At 33.8% G+C, this 13614-nt stretch overlaps 1 protein-coding gene across 7 annotated transcripts in view; it reads right to left on the bottom strand.

Annotated features, from left to right (window-relative positions):
- DNAJC10 (DnaJ heat shock protein family (Hsp40) member C10) overlaps positions 1-13614 on the bottom strand; it is a 57646-nt gene that overhangs the window by 19572 nt on the left and 24460 nt on the right. For all 7 annotated transcript variants that reach the window (XR_002339457.1, XR_002339456.1, XR_002339454.1 and 4 more), the window contains 7 exons: positions 13449-13492; positions 12685-12822; positions 9564-9653; positions 8301-8414; positions 6563-6677; positions 1560-1687; positions 1139-1255 (listed from right to left, as the gene is read on the bottom strand). Coding sequence is in view for 3 of the 7 variants with exons in the window: in XM_021076312.1 (XP_020931971.1) it covers positions 1139-1255; positions 1560-1687; positions 6563-6677; positions 8301-8414; positions 9564-9653; positions 12685-12822; positions 13449-13492 (746 nt within the window). In the remaining 4 variants the exon portion in view is untranslated. The remainder of the gene's footprint in view (positions 1-1138; positions 1256-1559; positions 1688-6562; positions 6678-8300; positions 8415-9563; positions 9654-12684; positions 12823-13448; positions 13493-13614) is intronic.

Below are 13614 nucleotides of genomic sequence, written 5' to 3'. Positions count from 1 at the left end.
TGATGGCCATTCTAACTGGATACCTCATGGTAGTTTTGATTTGCATTTCTCAAATAATTAGCAATTTGAACATCTGTATGTCTTCATAATAATAATTACTGAATATCATCAGATATCCTGTGTTTGTTTTCCCAATTATCTTTTTTTTTTTTTTTTTTTTTTTTTTTTGCAGTTGGTTGGAATTGCATCCAAACAAGACCTAACTAAACGCTGCATTTGAATGACAGGTCTTGTAAGTCTTTTTAAATATCTTTTCTCCTTCTTTCAGTGACTATGTACAGTAAACTAGGGTCTATCCTATAAAGTTCTCCACAAGCTGAGATTTAAAGATTGTATGTACACAGTGTCACTTAACACATTCCCCTGTTACTGGATTTCCTATACAATGATATCTGGAGGCTTGATTTGATTTAGTTTTCTTCCCCAAGAATATTTTATAATTTCTAGTTCTTCCTAAAACTAAAGAATGAACATTTATTAATCTAAAGAATTATTTTTATGTAAATAAAGGTTTCAAAAGGCTTAATTTATTTCTACTAGCTACATTTAGAAGACAATAAAAACTATACACTGACAAAAGATAATATTAAACTAAAAAAAAAGGGGAGTTACCATTGTGGCTCAGCAGTAATGAACCTGACTAGTTAGTATCCGTGAGGACATGAGTTCAATCCCTGGCCTTACTCAGTGGATTAAGGATCCGGCATTGCCGTGAGCTGTGGTGTTGGTCGCAGACATGGCTCAGATCTGGTGTTGCTGTAGCTGTGGCATAAGCTGGCAACTGCAGCTCCGATTTGACTCCTACTCTGGGAACATCCATTTGCCACAGGTGTAGCCCTAAAAAGACAGGAGGAAAAAAAAGAATAATTGAAAAATCATATTTTATCAAGTCAACTAAATATTTTTCTTGAGTTTCATAAATAAGACCCTATCTACACTGAGTCACACAGATTATCTATACATGTTTTAATCAAGTGATAATACTACAGCATTCTTGGGGAGGTTATTTGTTTGAATAATTTGTTACTACTCTGAATGCAGATGCACATTTGAAAGTTATTTTATTGCTTTAACAATGGGCTGCCAAAACATTTTACAAAAACATTAATTAGAATAAATTGGTTATACTTTGCCTTACCATGTTACAGAGTCCCTCGTGAACTGTACAATCTAGTGTACCAAACTTAAGCTGACCATAAAGATGCTTTGATGCTTTTCGTAACTCTGGCAATAAAGCTCGACATGGTGGACACCACTATGAAAGAAAAAAATATTCATAGGCACTGAGCCAAGCGAAACAAAAAACACACACCATTTCTGCAACAAGCAATATGCTAAGAAAGACAAAACATACTTAATTGCAATTCTTATGCATTTATATACTCCATCCTTGGAAAGCCAAGTATATCAGCACTTTCTTAGAAGAAATATGTGATAGTGGCCAAAACTGGGTAACATGATTCTAATGTTCATGGTTAGAGGTTACCTAGAAAATGTCTTTTTGCTGTGACAAAAGAAAATCTGACAATACTGAAATTTGACAAATAAACATAACTTACAGGAGCAAAAAAATCAACTAGCCATGGTTCTTTGTCACTGGTGGGAAAATTTTGAGGTCCAAGTGTGGTAACATGAGAATTAACACTTTCTTTGGCAAAGGCAAGTATATCATATAAAATCTTCTTTCCTTTGAAACAGACAAAGAGAAAAATTAAAATTCATTCTTTTTATCCACAGAAATAATTCAAAGTTTTTATATGAAATACATTCTATATTTAAAGAGAAGAAGATAAACTTATAAACAAGCTATTTTTTGGAGGGTTTAGTGTTCTGTATACTATATATACCTAGGTTTGCACCACCAGGAGAAGCCCTTTCCTTTATTCTTTTTCTTGGAGGATCAGGTAAAATGTCAAGATCTCTGAAAAGTTTTTTCATCCACAGAGGCAGTGTTAAGTTCTTTTTGCTTACCTCAACTATTATTATGGTCTAACTCTTTTTTTTTTTTTTTTTGGTCTTTTTGCCATTTCTTGGGCCACTCCTGTGGCATATGGAGGTTCCCAGGCTAGGGGTCCAATCAGAGCCATAGCCGCTGGCCTATACCAGAGCCACAGCAATGCGGGATCCGAGCTGCATCTACAACCTACACCACAGCTCACGGCAACACCGGATCCTTAACCCACTGAGCAAGGCCAGGGATCGAACTCACAACCTCATGGTTCCTAGTTGGATTCATTAACCACTGCGCCACAAGGGGAACTCCTATGGTCTAACTCGTAAATCTGTTTCTTCAGCCTAGACTTCTTTTATGAATTAAAAATCTGTACATCTAACTGCCCAGTGGAAATACTTACCTGGATGTCATATAAACAATTCAGGCATAACATATCCAAATTGAATGTGAGTTATTTTTCCCTAAACTCTTGCTCCTTTTCTCACCTTCCCTACTTTGGCAGTGGCATAATCATCCACCAGGTGCCTAAATAAGACTTCTCAGAATCAATCTTGCCTTCTTTCATTACTCTTATATCAAAACTCTATCTATTCTATCTCTTACCATCTTCCACTCCAATTTAGGCTACTGCTTAAATTTAGTCCAACCAACTGAAATAACCAAGCTACTCTCTCTGTCCTGTCTTATTAACTACTTCATTTTCTACATTGCTACCTCAGGGAAGTTACAAAAACAGTCTGATCATCTTGTCCCCTTGCTTAAAACCCTTTGATGATGTGCCACTATCTGAAGAGCACACTCTTGGCTTGGCAAATAATAGCTTTCTTTGGCTCAGTACACAGTTCATTTTCCGATGTATCCTTTGATTTATTCACTTAATGTTAAGTCAAGCACCTACTGTATGTCAGGCCCTGGATATGCAAAATAAAAAAATACAGACCTTCTCTTTAAGGAGCTCATAGCCCAGTAGAAGAAACATTTTCCTAAATATTTAAATAAAGTGATAACTGATACTACATTTTCCTTTTTTAAATCTTTGGCTGCCGCTGCTTGAACTGCTTCATGAATTCCTCTTGACAGTCCCTTGAAAATGATCTATAGAATCCTGATCTTGTCTCTCTATTCACTTTTAAACAAGTTCATCCTCACCTAAATTTTCAGTTATCATTGATATGGTGATTATCTGTATATACAGTTTCAGTCCCAATTCTAATGCTGAGTCCTAGACCCGTACTCAACTGTGAATGGGGAGTGTCTACCTCATGTCAACTCCTCCCCACCAAATGGTGCTACCAGTCACTCAATTGCCAATTCACCAAGTCAGAAACTTCAGCTTCCTTTTCTTATTACCCTGCATCTAAACATAATCAAGTTATACTGATTTTGTATTCTTAGTATTTAAAAAGTCTGTTCACTTCTTCTCATGTACATCACCATGATTTAGAAAAGGCAGCCGACACTTTCATACACAACTGCATCAGACCTGCTCTCCCTTCCTCCGATTTTGCTTCTACTCATTCTAGGCAACCAATCACCTTTCTAAAATGTTTTACTCTGTCTCTGGGATAGACTCCAAATTACTTTACCTGACAGAAGACCTTTGGTGCCTTCTCCAGCCTCAAGTCTCATTTCAACACTCAATATTCCAGCTATCCAGAAATTCCTTCTAAGAATGAATGAGGCGCTTTCTAATTTCAAAGTCTATGAATACATTTGCTCGTTCCAGTGCTTGGAAATGTGTTTGACACCTCTTTATTTGTGTAACCATTACTTCTACTTTAGACCTCAATGAAGAGATTGCTTTCTCCAACCTCAGAAAATTGCTCTTCCTGGATGTTGTTCCTGAATGTAACCCATACTCATCTGCTTTGGTAGTCACTCTCCAAGACAGCCTGCAATGACCCCTACCTCATGCACTCATACTACTGCTGTGCCAGGGTTGGTGTATGTGACCAACAGAATGCAGTGGGTGTGATGGTTTATCTTGTCTGAGATCAGATTATAAAAGACATCACTGCTTCTGTGTTTGTGTGTCTCTCTGATCATTCACTCTGGGAGAAGAGACAAGCCCTACAGAGAGGCCAATGCAGTGAGGAACTGAAGTCTTCTAACTATCCTGTGAGTCAGCTTGGAACCAAATTTGCCAGTCGCAGTCTAACCTTTAGGTGACTATAGCCCTTAACTGCCTTGACTGCAAACTCATGAGAAAACCTGAGCCAGAATCACTCAGCTTAACTGTTCTCAGATTCCTAAATACCAGAAACTGTGTGAGTTCATAAATGTTTGTCGTTCTAGGCTGCTAAATTTGAGGATAATTTACTACTCAGAAATAGATAATACTCGCTTAAACAAAGACATTTTAAAATTTGCCCATCTACTTGTCTGTTTTCTCTACCAATCCATAATGTTCTTCAAGATAGAAATTAATGGTAGTTCACATTCTTTCCTACTCCCTAGTACTGGTACATACCTCAATACCTATTTGTTTACTTACTTATTTTCTTTTCTTTCTTTCTTTTTAACATCTGCACCTGTGGCATACTCAAGTTCCCAGGCCAAGGGTCAAATCGGAGCTGCAGCTGCTGGCCGATGCCATAGGCACAGCAATACCAAACCCAAGTCACATCTGTGACCTATGCCACAGCTTGTGGCAATGCCAGATCCTTAGCCCACTGAGCAAGGCCAGGGATGAAACCCACATCCTCACAGATACAACATCAGGTGCTTAACCCACTGAGCCACAATGGGAGCTCCACAATATTTAAATCCAAGGAAATAACACAAGTTATGCTATAAAGTTAGTGACAACACACAAAAGGAAGTACTTGAGTATTCATGGAATACTCCCAGAGCAGAAAATGCTTTAAGTTTTGAAGGGTGACTTGGAGTTTGCTAAGTTATTTTGAGGGGCAATAAGAAATAACCAATGCAGGAGGAAGACAAATTTTGTGTGAAGCAAGTAGAGGGAAAGATCCTATCTTCAAGGATCCACAAGTAGTTGGAGAAAAGATTATTTGGAAGGGCAGAGGTGGGAGATGAGGCTGAAAAAATAGGCAGAGGGGGACAGTGAATGTACCCTATTAATTTAACAACTATTTACTGAATTCCTATTATACACCAGCATTTTAGGTGCTGGAAATACAGTGGTGAGCAAGACAGACAAAGTCATTGCTTCTATGCTAAGGAATCCGTAGTTTACTCTAAAAGAGATCAGGAGATTCAAAGCAAAAATTGACATGTAAATATTCTAGGTATTCTAGGGTAATAACTCTGCATAAAACAATTGTAAAGAGAAAATGCTACGAGACAGGCATTGCATTAAAGGATATTATAGCAGATGAAGGACTGATGAAGATGAAATGAGGCAGCAAGCATAGAATAGAGGGAGAATCTGAAAAACACTTCAGAAGTGATAAAGAACAGAACTCCATTAGTAAAACTTAGGTCAGTTCTAGCACTTTCAGGATGTGGCACAGTTCAGCACAGCTATAAGCCTAGGAAAACAAGTTCTGACACAAAATGTATCAGTTGCTAGTTATCTGACATGGGGAAGTAACTTTATCTTTCTGAATCTCAGTTTTCTCCTTTGTTAGACTGTTGTGAACATAAATATGTAAATGCAAAATATGCAAAAGCCATTAAAAAAACATTTGATTAAATGTTTTGAATAAACATGTACTGAATAATCCGTAGTTACTGTAAGTTTATCTTGTCAAGTCTTTGCTCACATAGTTCCTTCAGCCTACAGGGCCTCACTTCTTTTCTATATTTGTTTTGGGAAACTGAGCATTCAAATGTTACCTCAATTCAAACATCATCTCCTCACCTTTATTTGATCTTATAATTTATACATAATGGCCATTACAACAGTTTTCATATTTTCTCATAAATCTCCATCCTCTTAACCTACTAGATGATATTTTAAACCTCTTTAAAGTAGAGTCCATGTCTTTCAGCTTTATATTTCTAACACCTAAGAGTGCTTGGCACATGATAAGTATAATATCAATATCTGTTATTTACTAACTGTGTGACAGTAGCAATTTGTATGTCTCTTTCGCTACATTTGACCTTTTTCAGGGCAGGTATGATCATGTTTCCCAAACCCTAGGAAGGGAACTGTATTTACATGATAGAGGGCTAAAGTCCCAAGAAACACAGAACTATAATTATAACTTCAAGATTGATAACAAAGCAGTTAATGGAGATGTTTGGTTGTTGAATGTCGGAAAAATCCAAAAGACTGTCTAGACATTAACCATAATGGGTGAAATGCTACATTTGGCACACTGGAATGGAAACTGTAGGTGTGGCTTGTGTCATCAAGAAAGACCCTTAAATTCCTCACTAGCTTGACATGTCACCAGAGTTTTCGCTGAAAACACTGATCGAAATATTGTGTAGAAAAAACGGATTTATTTTAAAAAGAAGAGTAAGGTATATTAAAAAGAACTATACATAATCCAAAATATATTTTCCCGCAAGAAACAATTTACTAATAAATGAAAGCATAGTTATTTATAACATCTATATAAAACAAGATAAAAAGTATAATTAAAAATTACTACTTGAAAATAAAGAATTTTTAATCATTTTTCCCCTTCTTACCATGATGAATTTCAAATTCTTTGGTTCCCTGTCCTTTAAATACTGCTAGACATGGCTGAAAAACATAGAGATTACTACAGATGTCTGGTGCAGAGGAACAGTCAAACTTGCCAACCTAAAGTAGAAAGAGAAGGTTCAATCTGTCACAATCTTATCCATTCAATTAAATATTCATGGGATAACCCCCAAATGACATTGCTCTAACACAGTTTCTAAACAGAAGTTAACAGACCATGAAAATAAGAGACAGAAGTCATTAGTTTACATTTAACGATGAAACTAAATTAAAAAAAAAAAATGCCTGAGAGATTTTAAAAATCTGAGAAAATTTCCAAGAAAATATTGTTTAAGAAATCCACCATTCTAAAAATGTAGAGGATGTTTATATAATCTTGGGGTGGAGGAGAGAGAGAGAGAACTTCTTGAGTAAGACTGTAGAAGCAGATATATTAGCAAAGGGTTGACATTTTCAAACAGTGTGGGGGGCAAAAACCTAGTAGGCAAATGATAAACCAAGAAAAAATATTTGCATCATTTAAGAGGATCCACTAAAAAATTAAAAGATGAATATCCCATCAGGAGAAAAAAGTGGGGCAGAGACATACAAAAAAAAAAATAAAGTAAAAAGCAAATAAATAAGTAATATTAACAACACTTTTGGCCTATTGAAATACTGCTGATTATAAAGAAAGGGTTGGCACTGGTGCAGAGAAATTGTTACTCATATGCTGTCAGTAAGAATATAAACTGATATAAGCTTTCTAGGACTGTAGTAATGAGGATAAAAATTTTTAAAAATATGTAACTTTGGTTCAAAAAGTCATGTTTGCAGTATATGTAACTATAGAGTGAAATACTGCTTAGTCTTTAGGATGAGAATTGATACACACATAACCACATACACATATACACAAACACATTTCACTAGTATGTGGAAAAGTTTGTATCATTGAATGGAAGATTTTACATAAGAGAATATAGTGAAAAAATTTTGCTTAAAAAGTATACATGTAAATTTACATGTGTGTCTACTACAATGACTGTTACAATATGAGCATGTGTGCAAACAACATACATATGCCCACATATATAAAAAAAGTTTTGAAAGATTATACAGTAAATTCTTAGGATTATTAATAGTGGTGAAAATATGGGTAATTTTTAGGTATCTATTTTAATTTATTTTTGTGTTTATTTATATACATCTTAATTTAAAATAATGAGCATGAACTACACAAAAAAATAAGAATCTTTTCTTTTCTGGCTGCAACCATGGCACATGGATGTTCCCGGGCCAGGGACTGAATCTGAGCCACAGCTGCCACCAACACCACAGCTATGGCAACACCAAGATCCTTTAACCCACGGTGCTGGGCCAGAGACTGAACCCATGCATCTGCAGTAACCTGAGCCACTGCAGTCAGATTCTCAACCCACTGTGCCACAGGAGGAACTCCATAAAGAAATAGGAATTTTAAAAAGGGGTGGATACCTTGTATGTATTTCAGAAAAACTGTATAATACAGATTTATCATATAGCAAATACTTGAGAAATGAAAGTTGACTTTTTTCAGGTATTTTAGTTTTTAATAGAAAAAAGAAAACAGAAGAACAAAAGCATTTAAGGTTTCTCAATCTAGAATTTCAAGTGAATATTTTTCTGTTACTTAAAACATATTATGTACTAGATTAAAAAGAAAGTACACAGCAGAAAACTAGGCAGAATACATTTTCTTACTTGAATATGTTCATTTTTAAGTAGAGTTTTTAGTTTCTTCAACTCAGGATCATTTGAAAATTCATTTTTTCCAAAGTAAAAAAATAAGAGCCACCGATGATGAGCCAAACGATCCTTGAAAGTGATTTAGAAAAATGATAAAAAAGTCAGAGATAGGAAATCCTAAGAATTCTAATTTTTATTCCCTTGACTTAATAACTATCCTACCCATTACTTCTAAATACTGCCTAAAATTTATACTTTATTTGGAATAATGCTATATAAATCAACTAAATATTACAGAAAAGAGTCACTAAATTATAACATCTTACAGTAAGATGACTGTGCCAAGAAATAAATATATAGTTTTAATGACAGCGAAAAAGTTGAAAGCTGGGGAAGTCAGATTTTTCAGGTTTAACAAAATGTTTGGTAAGGATATAGTTAGAAAACTCTGGGATCAATAAGTAGAAAAAAAACTGATTCTAGTACAACCTGAATTATTTCTAAAGTTGCTTCCTAATTCTCAGTGAACAATATAAATAGTTCTATAAGTGAGAACATGAAGTTCCAGATTAGATCCAAAGTTGATTTGTGATAAAAATCTTGCTTTTGGCATTCTCACAAAACCTACCTTCAGGACTAGTTAGGTGTTCCCTAACTACAAAGCCACCCTGAAGTTGCAACCCCATAACCCAGCAACTCTAGCATTAATCTAGAATCAACTGATACTATATATATATATATATATATATATATATACACACACACACATACACATATATGTATGCTATATATATACATACACATACACATACATACATATATATTTATATAATATATATAAATTCCTCTATACATATATATAATCCTTTATATATACATAAAATCTTTTCTAGATAAAATCCTTTGAAACTGCTACTTTCTCTCTGAAAGCCAATGCTGATTTTAACATCTTAGGATTTGGGAGTTCCCATTGTGGCTCAGTGGTAATGAACTCGACTATTATCTATGAGGATGCTAATGCGAGTTCAATCCCTGGCCTCACTCAGTGGGTTAAGGATCCGGCATTGCTGAGCTGCGGTATAGGTCTCAGACACTGTTTGGATGTGGCGATGCTGGGCTGTGGTGTAGGCTGGCAGCTACAGCTTCGATTCGGTCCCTAGCCTGGGAACTTCCATACGCCAAAGAGCAGCCCTAGAAAGACCAAAACAAAAAGAAAAACAAAAAGGATCTGAAATGTTACTAACATTTATTACTTTTCATTATGAATAAAAATATTACCTCTAGTGTGTTTGCTGAAAGTAGTTCAAAATCTGGAAGATTATGCATTATTTCCAAATATATTTCTTTAGCATCCAAAGAATTAAGAAACTAGAATAAAAGACAATACATTGTAATCTTTGTAATCAATGTCTGTTTATTTTAGTGTCTTTGTTTTTTTTTTTTCAGTTTTCAGTTTGGGGAAAAGAAAAAATCATAGAGGTTAAAGTTTTCAAGCTAATTATTCAAAACATTGTCCTTTTCCAAAAAAAAGAAAAAAAGAGAGAGAGTTTGTCATATTTTGGCAATTATTAAAAAGCTGTATAACAGGCTTGTTTCTTTAAAAAAAAAGTGATGTAAAATAAATTTCATTATTAGGTCATTATTAGGTATTTTCTTACCTGGAATTTTCCATTAACTATGCTGCATATTCTATGATAATCCTCAAAATAACCCAGAGTCACCTCTGGTTCATTGGAAAAAAAGCTATATTATGTTCAGTTTAACTTAAATGCCAACCATATTTTACAGAATGACAATGCATTACAAATTCTTTAAAAATTGTTAAAAAAACTAGAATATTTGATGATCTAAGATGTTTCCTACCCCAATCAGTAATAGGAATTAAGATAAGAACAATTTATTACTGGAAGACTGGAATAGGCCTTGCTTATTATGGAGGTTTTTAGAAATAACGTCTAAAAACCAAACCACCTGAGTTTGGTAGAGTAAAATATATTGATAGATTTATTTTAAATATATTTTAGATCTAGGCTGATTATTTAAAATACAAACAAAAGAAATAGGCATATTTCAATTCTAATAAATCTTTATTTCTGTCCAAATTTTATCCTCAGGATATTTTTCTCATAGAACTCTATATCTACTTGTATACCTTTAATTATAAACTTTGACAGTTCAAATATTACTCGAAAGACCTAAAATTTCATTAAAAACTTGTAGGAACTACCACTGTATTCACAGTTTAATTGTGTTTGACAAGAGAATAATTATATGGATAGAAATAATGTCTATAACATAAGAACAAAAAACTCAGCTTTTCTGCTTAAAAAAAATCTACAGCATATTCTCAAAAACTTATGAAATAATTTATCAAAGGGCTTAAAAGGTCAAAACAAAAAACTTGTGCCTCAGTATTATAGCTCATTCACTTTAGTCACATTCATCAAGAAAATTTTATTAAAAATATACCTATAGCAGCTTATATAAACAGTAAATTATAGATCCACACAACCTCACTATAAACATCTTTGAGTTAAGAGTAAAATCTGGCAGTTACACCTATAAAGGTATTGTCTAGCCTCTGAATTTCATCTGCCAGACATATTTAGCCAGCATAGTATTTTACATTTTTAAAAACTTGAATGCTTATAGGAGAGATAAGGACTTCTAATTCATCACTCTGTGTGATCACATTTCTAGTATCACTCCTTTATATTTACTAAGGTCATATCTGAGCTTGTTGTTTTATATCAAAACACCCAAATATCTCACTAAAATAGGAGATTGTGTACTGAAGTCAAGAGCCTGAATTAAGTGTTGGCCAGCATACAGGTAATCTTCATGCTGATGGCAGGTGTAAATAAATCCAGCTTTTCTCAGGGCAATCTGGCAACATGAATTTAAAACTACTGCATCACATACTAAACATATAATGGAAGAAGTGTACAAAGGTGAACAAGATAATTTATTACAACAGTGCTTATAATCATGAAAAAGTAGAAACAACTTAAGTATATAGATAATTAATCCAAGAGAGGACTGATTAAGTATGTCACCTGTAGTCAATGGATGACTATTCAGGAATTGATTTATTTGTGATTGATGTATAAATTTATAGGATTTTTTGTATACATTACTATTCGGGGACACACACAGCATAAGGCACATAAATAGGCACTAAATATAGTACTTAAGTACTAGTACTCTTCTAGGCATTTGGGATTTAACAAAGGAAAATTCAAACCAAAAATTTACTGCAGGAGAAAATAATGAGAGAGTAAATAAGTAAATTATAGTGTACATTATAAGGTGTTAAGTGCTCTGGTAGCAGTGGAGGTGGCTTATGGAAAGATTTTAAAGACAGAGACACAGATTTTCCTAATGAATGGGGTATAGGTTATAGGGTATGAGAAAAAGAGGAGTCAAGAATGACTCCAAGGTATTTGGCCTTAATGATAAAAGACGACATTTTCATCAACTGAGATGGGGGAAAACTGGAGCAGGTTTATGGGGAAACAGCAGGAGTATAGTTATAGACAACTAAGTTTGAGACATCAATTAATATTCAAGGGGAGATACTGAACAGGCTGTAGGATATCTATGTTTGGAGTGGAGCAGAGGTCTTGGCCAAATATAAAACTGGTAAGTTGTCTGCATGAAGCTATAATTGCATGCGTACATAAGCAGAGATCTAGAAGGGTATGTACCAAGATTTGATGATGCTTGCCAATGGGTGATTTAGCTTTAATGAATTTTGCATCTTTCTTTATACATTTATGTACCATATGTAAATTTATGTAATAAATGTGTAATCTTTATCAACATCAAAAAAATTAAAATTTAGAAAACTATAGGAAGTATGTCACATAATTAATTAAAGTTTTCTTTTCTTCTGAGGTTCCATAGGGACTAATCTGATATCCCAGGTATTTGTCTCAGCTCGTTGATAACTACCTTGGACCTCAGCTTCCTCATTCATAAAATTAGGGAGGTGAACCACACCAATAGATTGTCAAATTGAGTTTATATCAGAATCAAACAAGATACTTTAATAAAACAGTTACCAGATTCCACCCCAAACCAATGATGTATATTTTAACTTTTGAAAATATGTAAATAAATGAAACCAGTAAATAATCATTTAATAAACTAAGAATGTATTCCATACCTTTGGGTTTTAAAAGTACAATGGTTTATGCCAGTTTAAAAATAATCCTTATAGCTGAGTTTTATAAATGGAAGTGCATATTAAAGAGGATCCCAGAAATTAAATATTTGTTCTAAATAATTAATGTTCTATAATTAGATGATATAAACATATTCTTTGTTTCTCACTGTTTATAAAATGATATATCTGAATGTATATGTTTATACATAAAGAGATTAAAACAATTCATACCAAAATACTGCTTTTCTCTTTGTTATTTAAAGTGGCTCCAGGAGGAAAATAGGCAGTAGTACTTGTTGTAATATCTAAACTTTTACAAAGGTTGTCCTGGGTGGCACAGTCCATCCATCCTACATTAACAAGACCATCCTAAAATGGAAAGAAACAAAAAACAGGTAGTGCTATAAGTGGAAGAAAAGGTTAAAAAGATATATATTTAGCAAAACCACAACTTTTCTACTTGTAAATTAAACTTTTAAAAGACCACTCGAAAAATGATGCAAATTTGAAAAACATGATCAACAAATTTGATCTAATAGATTAATAAACTATACCTAACATACATAGGAAATATTTTCAAGTATAAACAGGACAGTAAGGGGCAAACTTTAACCCACAAAGGAAGCTTCAATAGTGTTACAATAACAACACAGACTGTACTCCCTGACCATAATATCTTAAGAGCTAAATAAACAAAAAACCACACAAAAAAAATGAAGTTTGGAAATGACAAAAACACTGTAACTCTCTGATTAAAGAGGAACTCGTAAGTAAATTATAGAATATTAAGAAGTGAATGACAGCAAAAGCACATGTTAAAATGTCCTAAACTTAGCTAATTAGAAACTTATACTTATGAACACACTTATCAGAAAACAAGAAAGGTCACCAACAAGTGAGTTAAGTGTTCAAGAAATGACCAAAGAAAACATGTGGAATCAGTTTTTAAATGTTTCTTAACAATGGTGATAGTTTTAAAAATAACTGATGCTTACCAACATACCACTTAACCTGAGACGTGTCTGTGAAGTCAAACAATCTGGGAGGGGGAAAAAAAATTTATGAGGCAATTTCAGCTTTATTAAGTCTATACTTTCATTCACCATTCCTCCAAACTATCATGTTGATTCTAAGGCTATTAATTGGGCTGTGCTGGTAAAT

Source organism: Sus scrofa, chromosome 15, assembly GCF_000003025.6.
Source record: "Sus scrofa isolate TJ Tabasco breed Duroc chromosome 15, Sscrofa11.1, whole genome shotgun sequence".
Lineage (NCBI taxonomy): Eukaryota > Metazoa > Chordata > Mammalia > Artiodactyla > Suidae > Sus > Sus scrofa.
The sequence above is the reverse complement of the archived record's forward strand: the minus strand, read 5'-3'. Positions and strand labels throughout refer to the sequence as shown.